The sequence below is a fragment of the Nannobrachium achirus genome (genome assembly GCF_963921795.1).
Source record: "Nannobrachium achirus genome assembly, chromosome: 14".
NCBI classification, from domain to species: domain Eukaryota; kingdom Metazoa; phylum Chordata; class Actinopteri; order Myctophiformes; family Myctophidae; genus Nannobrachium; species Nannobrachium achirus.
Genome location: NC_137821.1, coordinates 35,664,102 through 35,681,386, shown reverse-complemented (window position 1 = coordinate 35,681,386; position 17,285 = coordinate 35,664,102). Strand labels below are relative to the sequence as shown.

The window sequence follows — 17,285 nt, the reverse complement described above, 5'->3', positions numbered from 1 at the left end:
GTGGTTTTTCAAAAAAAACGTAGAAGGATTCAAAAGACACTTATAGAATCGGGTCAAAAATCTAATTTTCACGATTTAAAAAAAATAGCAGATCTACAAGCTCGCAGCGCGGCACTCGGTGCTGCGCTGTGAGCTTGTATATCTGCTATTTTTCAATAGTTAAAGCATAAAATAATGATACACAATAATGTGTACCCGTTCTGAATGGGTTAATCATTTGCTTTATTGTTTTGATCGATGTGATTAGGTTGTCATCAGTTTGAGCACTCTTTAACTAAATTGTTTATGTTTCTTTAATAAAAACAGACAATAAACAATGGCCCATCTCATCGCCTCTCAGCGACTTATTTAGTTTAGTCTCCAGCAGTCGCATGCACTCATCCATCACCCCACATTGACACTTGGTGGAATAGGGATGTTTTCTACCAATTTTCCAATGTCTTATCACAGATTTGATTGCACATAGTCTTATGGATGTCTATAGTAGAAACAGTGTGATAAAATGATATTCTGATATTCTGTTCCACCTGTTGCCCTCTGGGAGGCGCTACAGGTACATCAAAGCAAGAACAGACAGACTCAAACATGGATTCTTCCCCAGAGACATTACCCCCCCCCCCCTCCCTCCCCCCTCCAATGACAGAGTATATTTATTATTATTAGCACTGCTACTAATTTATACATTCAAGTAATTATGTTGTTATTGAATGTTGTTGAGCACAGAACGTGCTTATGCAACACTATAAAGGTTCGCTTTTAATTTAGTTATAATGGTACTACAATGACAATACATTCTGATTCTGATTCAACCATTTAAATCCTGTTTTGACAACTTTTCGCAAAACAATCTGAAAACGCAGTACACAAAAGGTGGCGATTGGCGAAGAAGAGTGCACATCTGCGTTCTCAGACTGAAATTAGTATTTTTTTTCTTCTTCTTTTTTTTTTTTAAATCTTTTGAAAATCATTATAATAATGTACATCAAGCTGCCTCACGCTACAGAATCAGGAGATAGGCTCCTTCCCGATGGGTTACTTACATAAGAATGGGTCTGTAACCCAAACATGGGTCCAGACCCACTGTTTGGGAAACAATGCATTAGGGTACATAGGCTACTGTATTACAGATACAGTACTTACAGAGTAGGCCAATTACAGAGTATATTATTATGGCATATAAATTACAGATGCTATATTACTCTAATTTCATGACGACATGACAGGATACCTGAGACTCCAATAGGCTGAGGCTCTCAGGGGCCATTTTCGATTGGTCCTTCTGCTCTGGAAGTGGCGGATCTGGTTGGATTTCCAGGTCTAGGAGACACTGTGATTGGTCAATGAGAGGGGTGCCCGTGTTCGGACTGCTCCCCTCACTCAAGATAGGCTCCGACGGGGCGGGGCTTGGATCGTCCAGTACCACCAGGACTTCCTGTTTCTGAGGATTCCGAAAGAGGAATGATCAATTATTCATACACACACACACATACAGTATATACAGTATATCTTCACTGTCAGTGGAAAGACTGGAAACCTTGTATGTCGGAAAGCATTACTTTTAAGGAAATGGAAATAAATAACCTGTGTTCCAATGCATCCAGTGTAGTTTAGTCTCCATCTCTTGTTAACTCATTCGCTGCATTTTAAAAATGGCTGCCAAAGTTTCAGGATGCCCCAAGTCTCCATAGACTTCCATTTAATTCATGCACGGATCATGCACGCCCATGCATAGATCATGCACTACGCACGCTGTTCACAGCTTTCAAACAAAAAAGTCTGCTTGGAAATCCGTTCAGGCATTCATGAGATAGCAGCCATTATCTTTTTTTTTTAAATGTAAACAAACATGTCTGCCATGTTTGAAAGATGGGGTTGGTATGGGGGTCAAACATGCAATTTTGCGATCGCAACCATGCTAAGTAGATTTTGCAAAAACGGCCCAAAACTCGGGAAACTCGGGTGTGACGGCCTGATGGGACAACTCGGAGGAACCTCTGGCTAATAAGTCTTTTTTTGATCAAGGTCTTTTTATTATAATTTTTTCTTTATGCAAACAAACATGAAAATACAAATACAAATCCCCACCCACCCACCCCACAGACCTGTAACAAGAAAAGAAAAACACATGACAAAGACAAGGAAAAGAAAAAAAAAAAAGAAAAGTAAAAAAAACTAAACTAAAATAGATATAATTGCACTATGTTGCGGTTACAATTTCTGCCTTCATGCTCTCTATGAATGACATGAAAGGTTGCCAGGCTATGTCAAATTTTTCAATTGATCCCCGAAGGGAATATCTAATTCTCTCTAACTTAATGAACTGCATAACTTCTCTTATCCAATGTGAGTAAGTGGGAGGAAGCGGGTCTTTCCATTTAAAAAGTATCAGCCTTCTGGCCAACAATGTACAGAAGGCCAAGACGTTACCCTTGACATTATTTATTGACACCTCCGGTGGCATAGTACCAAATATTGCAATATAGGGAGAATAGTCAAGTGGTTGTCCAATAACTTGAGATAATGTATCAATCACAGACTTCCAAAAGTCGTACAGTGTTGGACAAGTCCAAAACATATGGAGTAGATCTGCAGGAGCCTGCTTACATCTATCACATAGTGGATCGATATTGGGTTTAAATTTGGACAATCTAGCTTTGCACCAATGGAGTCTATGGACAACTTTAAATTGTATGACAGCGTGACGCTGACAGATGGATGAAGAATGAATCCTACGTATAATTTTTTGCCAATTTTCCTCTGGGATTTCTTCTCCTAAATCTTCCTCCCACTTAATCTTGAGATTATCTAGAGATGCTGAGTCATGCAGATTAAGAAATTCGTATATTCTCCCTATGATCCGCCTGAGGTCAGCTCCTTGGCTAAAGATAGTGTCCAACAAGGACGCAGAGGGCCTCTGAGGGAACCCTGGGAGCTGTGATTTAACAAAGTCCCGAACTTGAAGATATCTATAAAAATGTGACCTAGGAATACCGTATTTGCTCACCAGTTGTTCAAAGGATGCAAACACATTATCCACATAGAGATCATGTAGAGATGAAATCCCACCCCTACGCCAGCCATCAAATGCTCCGTCTAACATTGAAGGGATAAACATATGGTTTCTGACAATTGGAGCATAGAGACACAAGTCGTTCAATGCAAATGACCGTCTAAACTGGTTCCATATTTTTACTGACTGTATAACAATGGGGTTATTACTGTAAAATGAAGTAGGCTTTTGAGGTGGGAGTTTGGAGCATAATAGTGCTGGCAGAGAAGTGGGAGCACAAAATGAACCCTCCAAAGTCAACCACTCCGGGACATCAAGCCCGTCTACAGCCTTCATCCAGTACATTAGTGCCCTAATGTTGGCTGACCAATAATAAAAGATACAATTTGGGAGTGCCATGCCACCCTGTGGGCGAGGTTTTTCAAGTATAGCTTTTCGAATACGTGGACTTTTATTGTTCCAGATGAAGGCAGAGATAAGAGAGTCCAAAGTTTTGAAAAAAAACTTAGTTAAAAAAATTGGAATGCTTTGAAACAAGTATAGGAACTTAGGTAGCACACTCATCTTTATTGTATTAATCCTTCCGCCCAGGGAAAGGGGCAACTGATCCCATCTTTTGATGTCCTCTTTCAGATTATTCATCAGAGGCAGAAAATTGGCCTTATAAAGATCTTTATGATTACGTGTTATCCATACGCCTAAATATTTGAACTTTTCTGTGCTGACTTTAAAGGGAACTGATTCAAAGGGGAGATTTTGTGCAGCTACATTAACCGGCATCAATTCACTTTTATCAAGATTAGTTTTATAGCCGGATATATTACCAAATCTATCTAATAGTTCCAACACATTGGGAATGCTGAGCAGAGGGTCCGATATGTATAACAATAGGTCGTCCGCATAAAAGGACAGTTTATGTTCCCGCCCTCCACGATCAATACCCTTAATACCATTATCCTGTCTTAGGGCTATCGCTAGGGGTTCTGCGGCGACGGCGAATAGTAGGGGTGAAATAGGGCAACCTTGGCGTGTCCCACGATGTAGTCTGAAAGAGGTCAACATATTGTTGTTTGTGCGCACAGCCGCCACAGGGGAGGAGTATAGAGTTTTAATGTAGGAGATAAATTTAGGGCCAAACCCGAACTTTTCAAGGGTATAGAAGAGATAGTCCCATTGAATCCTATCGAACGCTTTCTGGGAATCAAGCGACAGTATAACCTCTGGAATGTCGGGTGAGGGGGGGCTATAGAGAATATTAAAAAGGCGTCTAATATTGAAAAAGGAATATCTGTTCTTAATAAAGCCAGTTTGCTGACTTGAAATAATCGACGGGAGACAATCCTCAAGGCGGAAAGCTAGACATTTTGCGAGGATTTTAGCATCAGTGTTCAGTAGTGAGATCGGTCTATACGAGCCACACTGAGACGGATCTTTGTCTTTCTTTAAAATTAGTGAAATCGTTGCTTCCCGCATAGTTGGAGGAAGGGATTGGGCGGATAGTGATTCCTGAAAAACAGATAGGAGCAGTGGAGCTAGTTGTTCAGAGAACGTTTTGAAGAACTCGGACGGGAATCCGTCAGGCCCTGGAGCCTTACTGCTTTGCATACTCCCAATTGAATCAATGATCTCGTCAATCGAAATGTCGTGCTCTAGCCTTGCGGCAGCTCCAGGGTTTACTTTTGGGATTTCAAGATCCTGAAAAAAATTATCTAACGCAGATTCTTCGTCTGGTGGCTCAGAGGTGTAAAGAGAGGAGTAAAAATCGCGGAAGCATGAGTTAATTTCAGTCTGGTCAGTGTGTATTGTTCCTTGTTCATCCCTTATTTCAGATATATACTGATTAGCAGCCTTCTGACGAAGTTGGTGTGCTAGGATTTTTCCTGCCTTTTCCCCATGTTCAAAATACATATGTCTAGATTTCAAAATAAGATTCTCCACTTTATGAGTAGAAAGGAGGTCAAATTCCATTTTAAGTGTCAGGCGTTGTTTAAGCACCTCATCTGAGGGAAACTGGCTATATTGTGTGTCTAACTTCAAGATACTATCAGCCAAGTATTTAAGCCGTTCCCTATCTGCTCTCCTGCGCATAGCTGTGTACGATATAATCTGTCCCCGTAGGTATGCCTTCATCGACTCCCATATAGTCGAGGGGGACATTCCTGGAGTTTGGTTATGATTGAGAAAATTAACAATTTCTGATTTAATTTGATTGACAAAGGATTCCTCGGAGAGGAGGAGGGTGTTAAGCCTCCATTGGCGATAATTAGGAACACCACCGGGAATACACAGTTTCATTGTTAAGGGACTATGATCTGAAATAACTCTAGCCTGATACTCGCACTCACTCACCATAGAAAGAAGCTCCCTATCAATAAACAGATAGTCAATTCTGCTGAGTGTCCCATGTACTGGGCTATAAAAGGAGTATGTTCTAGAGGTAGGGTTACGGAATCGCCACACATCTGACATACCGTATGTATTGAGAAAGAGTTTAATTGATTGGGCCGATTTTGACAGTGTCGTAGTCTTAGGGGAGCTGCGATCTAAGGTTTGAGATAAGACACAGTTCGCATCTGCACCTATGATGAGGTAGTGTGTATCCAAATTTGGGAGTCGGGAAAAGAAATTAACAAAAAATGCTTCGTCATCGAAGTTTGGAGCATAAATAGCAGCCAAAATTATCGAAAAATCGTACAATTTACCCACTACAATAACATATCGCCCCTTAGAGTCAGATTCAACGCTTGACATCACAAATGGAGTGTTCTTATTAATTAGAATAGCTACCCCCCTCGCCTTGGAGTCAAAATTGGAATGGTACGCTTGTCCTATCCACCCTCCCTTCAGCCTGGATTGGTCAATGGTACGGAGATGGGTTTCCTGAAGGAAGGCAATATCAATATTCAGATGTTTAAGATGAGTGAGCACCTTTTTTCGTTTCACAACATTGTTCAAAGCTTTAACATTCCAGCTTACAAAATTAACCTGGCAACCGGTAGTACCCTTTGGTCTATTTACATCTCCCATAGAGTTTTAGTAATATAGTGTAATTTGTAAGAAATATAATGGAGATATAAATACATATTGGAAAGTAACAATGAAAGATAGCATAGTATGACATTGATGCAACCTGGCATAGTGCGAATAACCACATAAGGAACATAAAAACACAGAAATATACAAACATATAATGAAATGCGAATCTGTACAGGTCTATAAAAACCCCAGCACTTGTCACCTGAAAAGACATGGTGACTGCTATATCCCTTGCAAAAAGGCCAACACATGGTGTTGGTAGTGAGGGTCGATGGGTTGTCCAGGAAGCCAGACCGCACCAGACCTCTACTCAAGTGAAAAACTATATATATATACAGAATGTACATATGTACACTCCGTATACTACATGATCGGTGAAACAAATAAGGACTGTCCAAGTGCAGATAAAAGAGAAGTAAAAATAAGAATGAAATAATAATAATGATAATGATAACAAATATATTTTTTAAACCTAGCATATGAACCCAAATAGATAGTTTCATCCATTTAGGGGAAGAGGGAATAAATGACTCTAATGGTAGAGCAATCAAAGTTAAATAATACAAATAAAACATTTAAAAGAAAAGGTAATGTGCCCACACACACACACACACACACACACACACACACACACACACACACACACACACACACACACACACACACACACACACACACACACACACACACACACACACACACACACACACACACACACACACAGCCTTAATTTAAAAAAAAATATATATATATATGTATTCATTCTTGACAAATGCTGCCCTCTAGCTGGACAAGTAGTAAGTGCCTCCTTGGGAGGAAAAGGGAATAACAGCACAGGGCAGTAAGGTCTATATACATAATATACACATTTACTCCCACACACGCACGCACGCACGCACACACACATCCACAAATACACACACTGCCCCTTTTTTTAGATGAAGAAGAGAGAAAAAAAATGGGAGGGGAGATATGCTAGACAAATTAAATACTGCCCTTTACCTGAACTATTGCGTACAACCTTACACTGGAACAAACAAAAAAAAATATATATATTAGGCACAACTAGGCCTTAAACCAGTTAGAGAAATCAAATAAATCCTTCAATCCTTGCTGCATATTAATAAATTAAAACTTAAGAGATGGTAGTGAAAAAAAAACTGACCATAAAAAAAAAAAGATACACATTTAACAGGAACGGGCACATTCAATCCCCCAATCTTTCCCAGACATTAACAGTCTAGCTAAACTGTATTGAAATTATTGTTAACTAATCACCCATCAAAAAAGTAACAAAATAAATGCAGAAATGAACAAGAAATGAAATAACTAAATTGCCTATACATCACCATAAGTAGTTTAAAAGAAAAGAGAAAAAAAATGTTAAGCCAATAAGGCAAGTAGACAAATAGTATATAAGGCAAACATAAGCATATCGATGTTCAGTTTGGGAAGAAGGCATTATTTCACACTGGTTCCAACAGTAGTGTCCATATTATGAGGAAAGAGAAAAAAAAATGTATGCCTTTACTGTCAGTAAATGAATGATCGGGGAGGTTAACAGTTTACTATCAGTCCGAGGAGAAAGAGAGAGAAAAGTGTCCTTTACCTGAAATCAAAAATGATTATGGTGTATTCATGGAGGATGGAAAAAAAAGGATATAGTGAACCGCATCATTGGTCGTCAGTACCCTCCGCTGCTGTGGGGCTGCCCTCCGCCACTACGGCGCCGCTCCTCGCAGTCGCGGTGATGTTGTTTTTCACGTAGGCCATCGCTGTCTCAGGCGTCTTGAATTCGTTGGTGGTCCCTCCGCTGGGTGTAATGAGGAAGCGGCCGGGGAAAACATAGCCGTAGCGAACGTCAGCTCGGTCCTTCAGGAGTAGCCTTACAGAATTGAAACTTGCGCAGTGCTTGGCGTCCCTCTTTGTCCGGTCCGGGAAAATACTCACCCGATTACCCTTGTAATCGTATGGGCCATGTTCTCGTGCCTTACGTAACGCCTCAACGCAGTCCTGGTCATAGTGTAGTTTGGCTACAATTATTCGCGGCCTTCCATCTCTGCTTGGGGCCGAGCCCCAATGCGAACGGTCGACCAGGAAATCCTTCTTGTCGTTTATGACGGTCTTGAGAAATTCAGAAACGGCTGCTGGAGAACACGAGCTGCCATGCCCTGTTATGCGTATGTTGGAGCGTCTCATTCTCGATTGCATGTCGTTGTGTTGCTCCTGTAGTTCTTCCAGCTCCGCTTTACAATTCCTGATGTCGTTTTGAAGTTGAGCTACTGTATCCGACCATTCCGACAGGCCTTGCTCCACCTCTCCAACGGATGCCTTCACGGTGTCCAACTCGGAGCGAACAGCCGCTGTATTATTCACAATTTCGGATTTAACATCCTGTAACTCTTTTCTAAGAGAGCCGAATTCGTCAGCAAAGGCCCTGTGTATTTCTTCTTTCAGTAGAGAGGAAATGTCCGCTCTAATCTCCGATAGGATCTCTGCCTTTAGCGTAGCAGCCGCGGTGTCCATTGTCAACTCACCCCCAGGCACGGGCTCGCATTCACGGCTCTCGGATGTACTCTGCTTCGCGGAGTGCAGTGGGAGGTGCATCCACGAAGCTATATTTGCGGAGATTCAGTTTGTTGGCCATGAGTGTCCCAGTTTAAGGCTCAAAATTGCCTTCAGGTAGTTTTAGGTAACGTTAGATGTTGTTTTTGCACCGATAAAAGAAACAATGCACCTCAAAATAATACTTTTTAACAGAGGTCTGGTGAGAGCTTTTCCAAACGCGTCCTTACAGCATGCTGGCTCAACAGCGCCCCCCTGGCTAATAAGTCTTACATGCCTTAATACATTATAATTGCCCTCTATAACTAAAATTTAAAACAGTTTTATTTATTTTAGAAATAGTTCTTCTACTCAAGGGGGAAAATGCCTGTTTCAAACTGATGATGTAATGTATCCATGACCATGTGTGGCCTAGCCCTTGGAATGTTTGGAATGCATGTGCTAATATAAACTAACTTCTAACTACTAACTTCCCACGGTTAATATGAGCATCAACACAGTATTTTAAACATGTTTTTATTAGTACATGCATTCCGTACATTCCATAGCGCTGGAACACATGGACATGATTTGAATTTGTTTTGAATATATAAAAAAAGGGCAATTATAATAATTACATATAATAATAACAATAACAATTATAATAACTATTAAGGAATATAAGGCTCATTAGCCTTATATGGATCTTTTATACAGTGAACATTGCAAATCTACAAGCTTGCAACGCACTTGTGAGCTTGTATAACTGCTATTATCACAAACATGGAGATACCAGGTTTCCACAATAATACAATAATACATGCATAGAAAAGATTCATACCCATTCAAACACACACACACGCAGGCGCGCGCACACACACACACACACACACACTTGTAGATGTTTATTTTTTGGATACGACTTCTCATTTGTGTGTATTATGTATGGTGTGTGTGCGTTCATACATACCCCATAGCTACTAAAAAGGGCGTGTCCAGGTTTGGGCCTGGGTGGCAGAGGGGGGCCTCTTTTCAGAGTCTTTTGACCCTGCGTCTGATTGGACGGTGTGGGAGAAGAGTCAGGTCTATCCTTGGAGGGCGGAGGTGTCTGGTTGGACGGCGTGGGAGAAGGGGCGGGGCTCTCCTTGATGGGAGGAGGAGGCTGTTCGGCCGGCGAAGGAGGAGGGGTGGAGCTTGATTTGGAGGGAGGGACCGGATTGGTTGTAGATGAGGAAGTGGAGGTGACGGTGGGAGGGGGCGGCCTGCCGGGAATGTTTTTGATTGGTGGAGGGCGAAGGGGGAGGAACTTAGCCCCCGCTGGCCTGGGATGGGAGAAGAGAGAAATAGAGAGATTCAAGAAGATCTTACAGCTTCAAGAAGAGGCTAAAGAATGGAGAAGGAATGAAACAAGGAAAACAGTCAGATAACCAGTAAGGCTCCCTAATCGGGAGATAAGCGACCGTAGGTCACTTATCTCCACAAATAGGGCAAAAATGTGTTAACAGTCAGATAACAAGTAAGAAATGGGGCAGAATGCTTCAAACTCAAAAAGACGGTCTGGAACTGTTGTGCTATTGGCATTCAGTTGATTTGACAGAGCCAGAGAAAGGGTGTGGGAGAAAGAGACAGGGAGATGAAATGACAAATGACATAAAAGCAGATGTTGGGTTCACACTGCATGCAAAAGACCCAGCTGTGGGTCTACGCAGGCGGTGGGAACAGCCCGACTGATTTTAACATGGGCGCTGAAAGGAAAACAGGCTGCAATTTGCAAGCCCAGCGACAGACAGATGGAGGGACAGGGAGCTTTGGTGTAGAGGGGAAAAAGAGCAGACTAAGAGGGAAAGGTCAAGTTTATTAAGTATTGACTGTTCAAGTGGTTATGTATCTGATAACACAAATTGACATGAATCCAAAATACACTTATGATTGTGCTGTCAAACAATGAAACTATATGGAATCTATGAACAGGTTGTGGGGGTCCCTGATTCATCTCTCTTGGCCTGAAAACGTTGAAGACCCCTGATTTATGGTACATAAACAGTCTGTCCCAGCTCACCGTGCAGGGGGAGAAGATTCTGCAGCCTTGGTCTGGGCCACAGCAGGAGTCTTCCTCTGGGCCACAGTGGGCGCGGGGGGTTTGGAGGGCACCGGGCTAGACGTGGGGGCGGGTGGTTTCGTGGGTCCCGTTGTGGGTTTGGGGGGTCCAGTTTGGGTGGTGGGTGGGGTTTTGGGTGCAACAGGGTCTGGTGGGGGTCCAAACGGCTTGGGGGCCAGTGATGGAGCTGTGGGCGTAGGAACATTTCACATGTATTAAGACGCAATTTTAAAATGGTATTTAAAACACTTAACTCCTAGCGCGAAAACAGCCAACCTGCAAGCTCACGATGCATCGCATCATCACGACACGTTGTGAGCTTGTAGAGGTGCCATTTTCGGGGGGTAATTACAACACTGGATATAACACTTGCCAATGTGGGCAAGTTCAAAGGCTTTGGCAAATCTCTGTTCAGCTTACGTCAAAGAATCTACGTCAGCTTGCATAATAGATATCTAAACATGCTATTTTGTCTGTCTATGACTGTCAAGAGATGTGTCAGCACCTTTGAGAGCAAGCTCTTGGATTCATTTGGATCAAAGTGTATGTGATGCTATGATGAAATGCTGTGTAGGGTAAATGTCAGACGTAATATGTGTGTGTCAAATTCAATTCAGTGAAAGGGAGTAGTCTGACATAATATTTTATTTTTGTTGATGTACACTCCTCCCTCCAGTCTTAAAAAGTAAAAATTTGCTTTGTTGAACAAATGTTCTGTTTATTCACAATGACAACAGAACGTCATGTACTGTATTTGTGCACTGCTCTGTGTGTAAGCGTGCATGCGTGTGTTTGTTCATGTGTCAGCATGTCAAACACCCACACACACCACAAGAGTTATGTGGATAATTATTATGCACAGCCAAGACACAGAAAAACACATGAAATCACTCTGTGACACAAACACACACAGGCACACACGCACGCACACACACGCACACAAAATAGCATCTCTTCTGACCCAAACAAAAGATAGTCACACAGCTCAGTTACATGAATGATGTAGAAATACAGTCTGTGACACTCGTGCACACACACAAAACAGTGCCATTTGTGTTGTTCTTGCACAAACATGGCATGTTTCTCTCACATGGGGTGGGTTGCATAACCCTATAAACCCTGCCTTTCACTCACACACACATCTCTCCTCAAGTCCTCTATTGTCCTGTTACACGCACACGCACACGCACACACACACACACACACTCTCTCTCTCTCTCTCTCTCTCTCACCACTGGCTCTGCGTGGCATGGTCAGTGTTGGTGGTTTGACAGGAAGTACTGGTCGACCACTTCCTGTTTTCACTACAACAAACAAACAAAAAAACACTGATTTAACAGAAACAACAACAAATACAACATCCTAGTCTCTCATACGTATATACAGTATGTATGTATGTATAAATGCCTAAACTATGTATGTACGTACGTACGTACGTACGTACGTACGTACGTACGTATATATATATATATATATATATATATATATATATATATATATATATATATATATAATGCATGTCATCATTTTATGACATCCATGATATCATCACAGTATTAATAAAACAATCGACATAAAACTCAAAACTTCGTTTTTAATTTAACCAGCAGTCTCTTCTGTTCCAATAATCTATATTGCTGCTATTCTGTAATACAATAACAACGCTATGAACAGGTTCTGTTAAAGGCATTTGGAGTTATCTTATCACAGAAGTCAAACTTCCTCCCTAATGTTTGTTCTAGCACGGTATTTCAGCTGATTCAAGCCCTCCTCTTCACCAACCGCACACCTTGTTCAAACATTGATTTAACCGAGGTTGAGCAGAGTTTATTTCAAGTAGAATGATAGGAGAGTGTACTGAACGTGTGCAACTCTGATAAAAGAGGCCAGAGTAAACACCTTTCACACTTTACGGAGAGTCCAATACAACAAGAACTTTTTTTTAAAGATTTCCCGTAACAAATAAAGTTGTGGGACTGTTATATACTGCCTCAGACAGTACTGAGAGTGAATGCCAGACCCCGCCCACTCCGTAATCTTCCCGTATAGCTCAGTGAATCTGCCTAGCAACACGGCAGCTTGATCCGTCGGTCGCCCGAGCCGCTGCCGCAACTGGTGGTTTTAGTATGTGGATTTTCCTCTGACTCACTGTGGGAAATTTGTAACTGACTGAGGTTTTATCATTTCTTGGCGACGGGCTGTGTTTATGCATGCATGGTCACTCAGAGAGGGATTACAGGGGACCAATAGGCTAGGTCTTCAACAGGGGGTCCGGCAAATTTTTTGAGTGATTTTACTTTTTATATTAACCACTTGAACCCTAGTGTTCATATTCTGAGAACTTTAGCCAAAAATAGCTGATCTACAAGCTGCGAGGCGTTGTGAGCTTGTAGATCTGCTACAAGGTTTGGTGTAGAGGGGAAAAAGAGCAGACTAAGTACAGAGTGAAAGGTCAAGTTTGTTAAGTATTGATGGTTCAAGTGGTTAAATATCTGAACATTTTTATGAATCCAAAATACACTGATGATTGTGCTGTCAAACAATGAAATTATGGAATCTCTGAAAAGGTTGTGGGGGTCCCTGGCTGCTTCATCTTTCTCTCAGCAAAGGGGTCCCTGGCCTGAAAACGTTGAAGACCCCTGGGCTATACAGTATATACCTCCCGGAGGTTGGCTCGTGACTAGTACCTAACCTTGTCAGCCGAGGTCTCTTGAAAACTATTGCTGCTTTCACTGCTGGCAGAATCAAGCCTTGTGCAGAATGAGGAAACAAAACTAAATATACGGTATTACTGCCTGCCTCCTGTGAATTGTTTTGTTTATTTTATTTTTATCACACTGTTCCAGTTTCTTTAGCTAGTCAGAACATCTCCGAAGCGCAAGAAGAGCCAGGCAAAGTTCTGAGAGAGGTTCTGTTCTGAATGATATCAAATTACAGTTACCAAATACACTTTGGACGTCAATTGGAGGTTAGGCAGTAGGAGCGAGATCATTTAGCGACCTACAACCGGGTCGCAACGTGGTCGGTAGTTTTCAGCGACCGGGTCGCTAAATCAACCGACCGGGCCGGTAAAGCACCAACCGTGCCGCTAAATCGACCGACCGGGTCGCTAAATCTACCAACCGGCCTGCAGTTTTAGGCCGGTAGATTTAGCGACCCGGTTGGTAGATCTAGCGACCCGGTCGGAAGATTTTGCGCCCCGGTCGGTAGATTTAGCGACCCGGTCGGTCGCTTTAGCGGCACGGTCGGTGATTTAGCGCCCTGGTCGGTAGGTTGCGTCGGCAGGTTAGTTACTGAGGTATGGTTACTGAGGTTAAGTTTAGGGTTAGGGTTAGGGTTAGTAGCCCGGTCGGTGGAAAAGCGACCCCGGTCGGTGGATTTACCTACCCGGTCGGTGGATTTAGCGTCCCGGTCGGTGGATTTAGCGACCTGGTCGATGGTTTTAGCGTCCCGGTCGGTGGTTTTAGCGTCCCGGTCGGTGGTTTTAGCGTCCCGGTCGGTCGATTTAGCGACCCGGTCAGTCGATTTTGCGACCCGGTCTGTGGATTTAGCGTCCCGGTCGGTGATTTACCGGCCCGGTCGGTTGATTTAGCGACCCGGTCGCTGAAAACTACCGACCACGTTGCGACCCGGTTGTAGGTCGCTAAATGATCTCGCCCTCTCTCAGGTTAGGTACGGTGACACTTTGGATCTCAATCCAAGTGTGTCGTCTGTTTGCATTTAACATTCTTTATATTTATATCCTAGTAACAGGAATATAGGCATCCTTTTTCATACTACAAGTTGATCAACTAACTGGTTGATTACTAACTGGTTAGCTTGTCATCTTCAGCTGTCGTGTAAACTGTTCTCTAGTACTAGCATGAAGCCTTATGGCAGTGTCACTCAAGTTCAAAAATCTACACGCTCACAACGCGTGGAAGCTCGACGTGTTGCGAGCATGCAGATCAGCCATGTGTGCAACATCATCGTATAACGGCTTTACAGTTAAACAGATAGCTCTACATCATACATCAAAATCATTCCGAATACATGCTCACCAGCTTGGATGTTGGATGTGTTCGTCGTCTCCGCGTTTGAACCTGGTCTCTGTGCATCAGCCTGCGACTCTGCTCCGTCGCCAGCATCACCTCCAACCTCCACAGAGGTTCTAGGGGGCAGAGCCGGAGAGACAGGCCCAGCCACAGTGCTCTTTTCCCGGTTAGTTGCGCCGACACTGGCCCTGGGGGCTACAGTTGGTCTGGGTGGGGGTCTGTGGCTGGGTGTGATGGAGGGGTTGGAGCTGTTGTCGCTCGGGGAGGGGATGGCTTTGGGTGGAGGGGGTCTGGGGGCGGGGACTGGGGCTGGGACATTGGAGGGAAGGGTTTCACCGGGAGGTGGTGGTTTTGAGGGAAGTACAGAGGGTTTTTCACTGGTTTTAGGGGATTCAGGGGCTAAAACAGGCTCTGGATTTGGGGTGCTAGAACAAGCAGAGTCAGTCAAGAGTTGGGGGGCTGAGTCGAGATTTAAAGTGCTGGCGTCGGTCGCTTTTGGGGTCTCAGTGACACCCGAGTCTGACCCTGATGATGGCGAACCTCCCTCTTCCAATAATCCTTTGCCGGGGGGTTTGGGTTTGGGGGCGACAGTGGGAGGGGCCGGTTTGGACGGAAGTTGCCCCTGGAGACGCGGGCGGGGCCGGGGTTCGGGTCTCTTGGGAACAGCGACCTCCTCGTTAACCTCGCTAGCAGCTCCACGATCGCCGTGGTTACCGTCTCCGCAGCCAACGTCAGCTGACTGTTGCTGCTGCTCGAAGGCCAGGATTCTGGCTTTCAGAGTTCCCATCTCCTCGTCCTCCTGCTCCTCTTCTTCGCTGTCCGATTGGCTGTGCCCGCTCCCGTCGCTACGGTGATCGGGGAAGCCCCAGTCGTCCGAGCTGAACGCCTCCAGCAGCTCCTGCAGGTACTTCCCCTGACTCTCTTCCTGCTTGGTGAGGTCTCTTCCCTTGCGGGCGGCGGCGAGCGTGGCCAGGCCGTCCTCGCGGAGTTTCACCAGCGTCTGAACTTTGACCTCCCTGCTGATTGGCCGCAGGCAGGGCTTGGAACGGGGGCGTGGCCTCGGCCGCTCCGGCGGCGCGATGGCGGGCGAGGGGTCAGGAGGAGGGGTCGCCACGGCAACCACCTCAGCAGCAGAGGAGGGCTCCCATTGGTCGGTCTGAGCGCCGGAGGTCGAGGACAGAGGTGAGGTGTTTGTGGACGGGTGTGCGTGTGTTGAGGAGTGTGTGTCTGTTGAGGAGTGTGTGTTTATGGAGGAGTGTGTGTGTAGAGTGCGTTCAGCCTCAGCGTGGGCGCTTGCTCCCAGAGAGTCGGACAGCGAGGCGAGCGTTGATTGGCCTGTGGAGGCGGTGATGTCATCAACGTGAGACGGTTCGGGAGTGCAGGGGAAGGACGGACGGGCGGGTTTCACCGGTTTGGCTACAGACACACACAGACACAGACACACATACACACACACACACACACACACACACACACACACACACACACACACACACACACACACACACACACACACACACACACACACACACACACACACATTAATATTAGGTTGTAAACTGATTTGATAGACAGTTACTCAAACGAATCAATTTAAATGATTACAAAACATTATCGCTAATCAATAACTGAATAACGTAATCGATTAATAATCAATCGCTATTTTGGGAACAAGCGAAGTTTCAACATTTTAATCTATTCAGTGATCAAAACAGCAATTGCAGATGAATGATGATGGCGATAATTAAAGAGCGGCGTCTTACGGGGGGCAGGGCGGAGTTTGGGGGCGGAGCCTGTGTCCGTCTGCGTGGCGATGGTGGTCTTGGAGATGGAGCACAGTGAGGAAGAGGAGGGGGGAGGAAGGAGAACCTGCTCCTGGGACTTCTCCCTGATCACCTCCTCATAGGACGGAGGAGGCTAGAGAGAGAGGGAGAGAGAGAGAGGGAGAGGGAGAGAGAGAGAGAGATACAAAGTGAGACAAATATGGAGCTTTTTTGTGTGTGTGACGTGTCACTTATGAGCGGTGAATGTTTCGTGGTCACTTTATGTATATATTCTTTTTCTTCTTTTTTTTTGCAATAGCTTTCGACACTTTATGTTTTATTTATCTTTTTTGTGCTTGCTCTTTGGACTGTACACTACAGTACTCTTTTTCTTTTTCTTACTTCTCTGTAACTTGTAACCTTAACTGCTGTGCTGCCTCTGGGCAACTGAATTTCCCCCGTGGGATAATAAAGGTATCTATCTATCTATCTATCTATGGAGAGAGAGACAGAGAGAGTAAACAGTGAGCTAATAAATAAACAAAATGTGGTCGATTACAGTACGTTTGAAGAAGTCTACAGACAGACAGGGCAGGGCGCCCAGGCCATCTGCTCGGCCACTCCTCCACTCTGGAATGCCCTCCCTGACCAGTTGAGAGCACAACCCAATATGTTGATGCTTTTAAAAGAGGACCTTTTTAATAAAGCGTTTTTTTTTCCTACACTCTCATGTGATTGTAATTTTCTTTTTTAGGGGAGCTAACCGCTCCTACGTCTGGATTTGTGTGTATGTACTGTAT

At 44.1% G+C, this 17,285-nt stretch overlaps 1 protein-coding gene across 1 annotated transcript in view; it reads right to left on the bottom strand.

Moving 5' to 3' along the window:
- The window catches only part of LOC308298203 (uncharacterized protein), a 40,303-nt gene that overhangs the window by 7,821 nt on the left and 15,197 nt on the right, over positions 1-17,285 (bottom strand). The window contains exons 6-11 of the mRNA XM_080741758.1: positions 16,486-16,639; positions 14,729-16,138; positions 11,921-11,992; positions 10,650-10,875; positions 9,561-9,912; positions 1,229-1,438 (exon numbers count right to left, since the gene is read on the bottom strand). Of these exons, the coding sequence (XP_080597884.1) occupies positions 1,229-1,438; positions 9,561-9,912; positions 10,650-10,875; positions 11,921-11,992; positions 14,729-16,138; positions 16,486-16,639 (2,424 nt within the window). The remainder of the gene's footprint in view (positions 1-1,228; positions 1,439-9,560; positions 9,913-10,649; positions 10,876-11,920; positions 11,993-14,728; positions 16,139-16,485; positions 16,640-17,285) is intronic.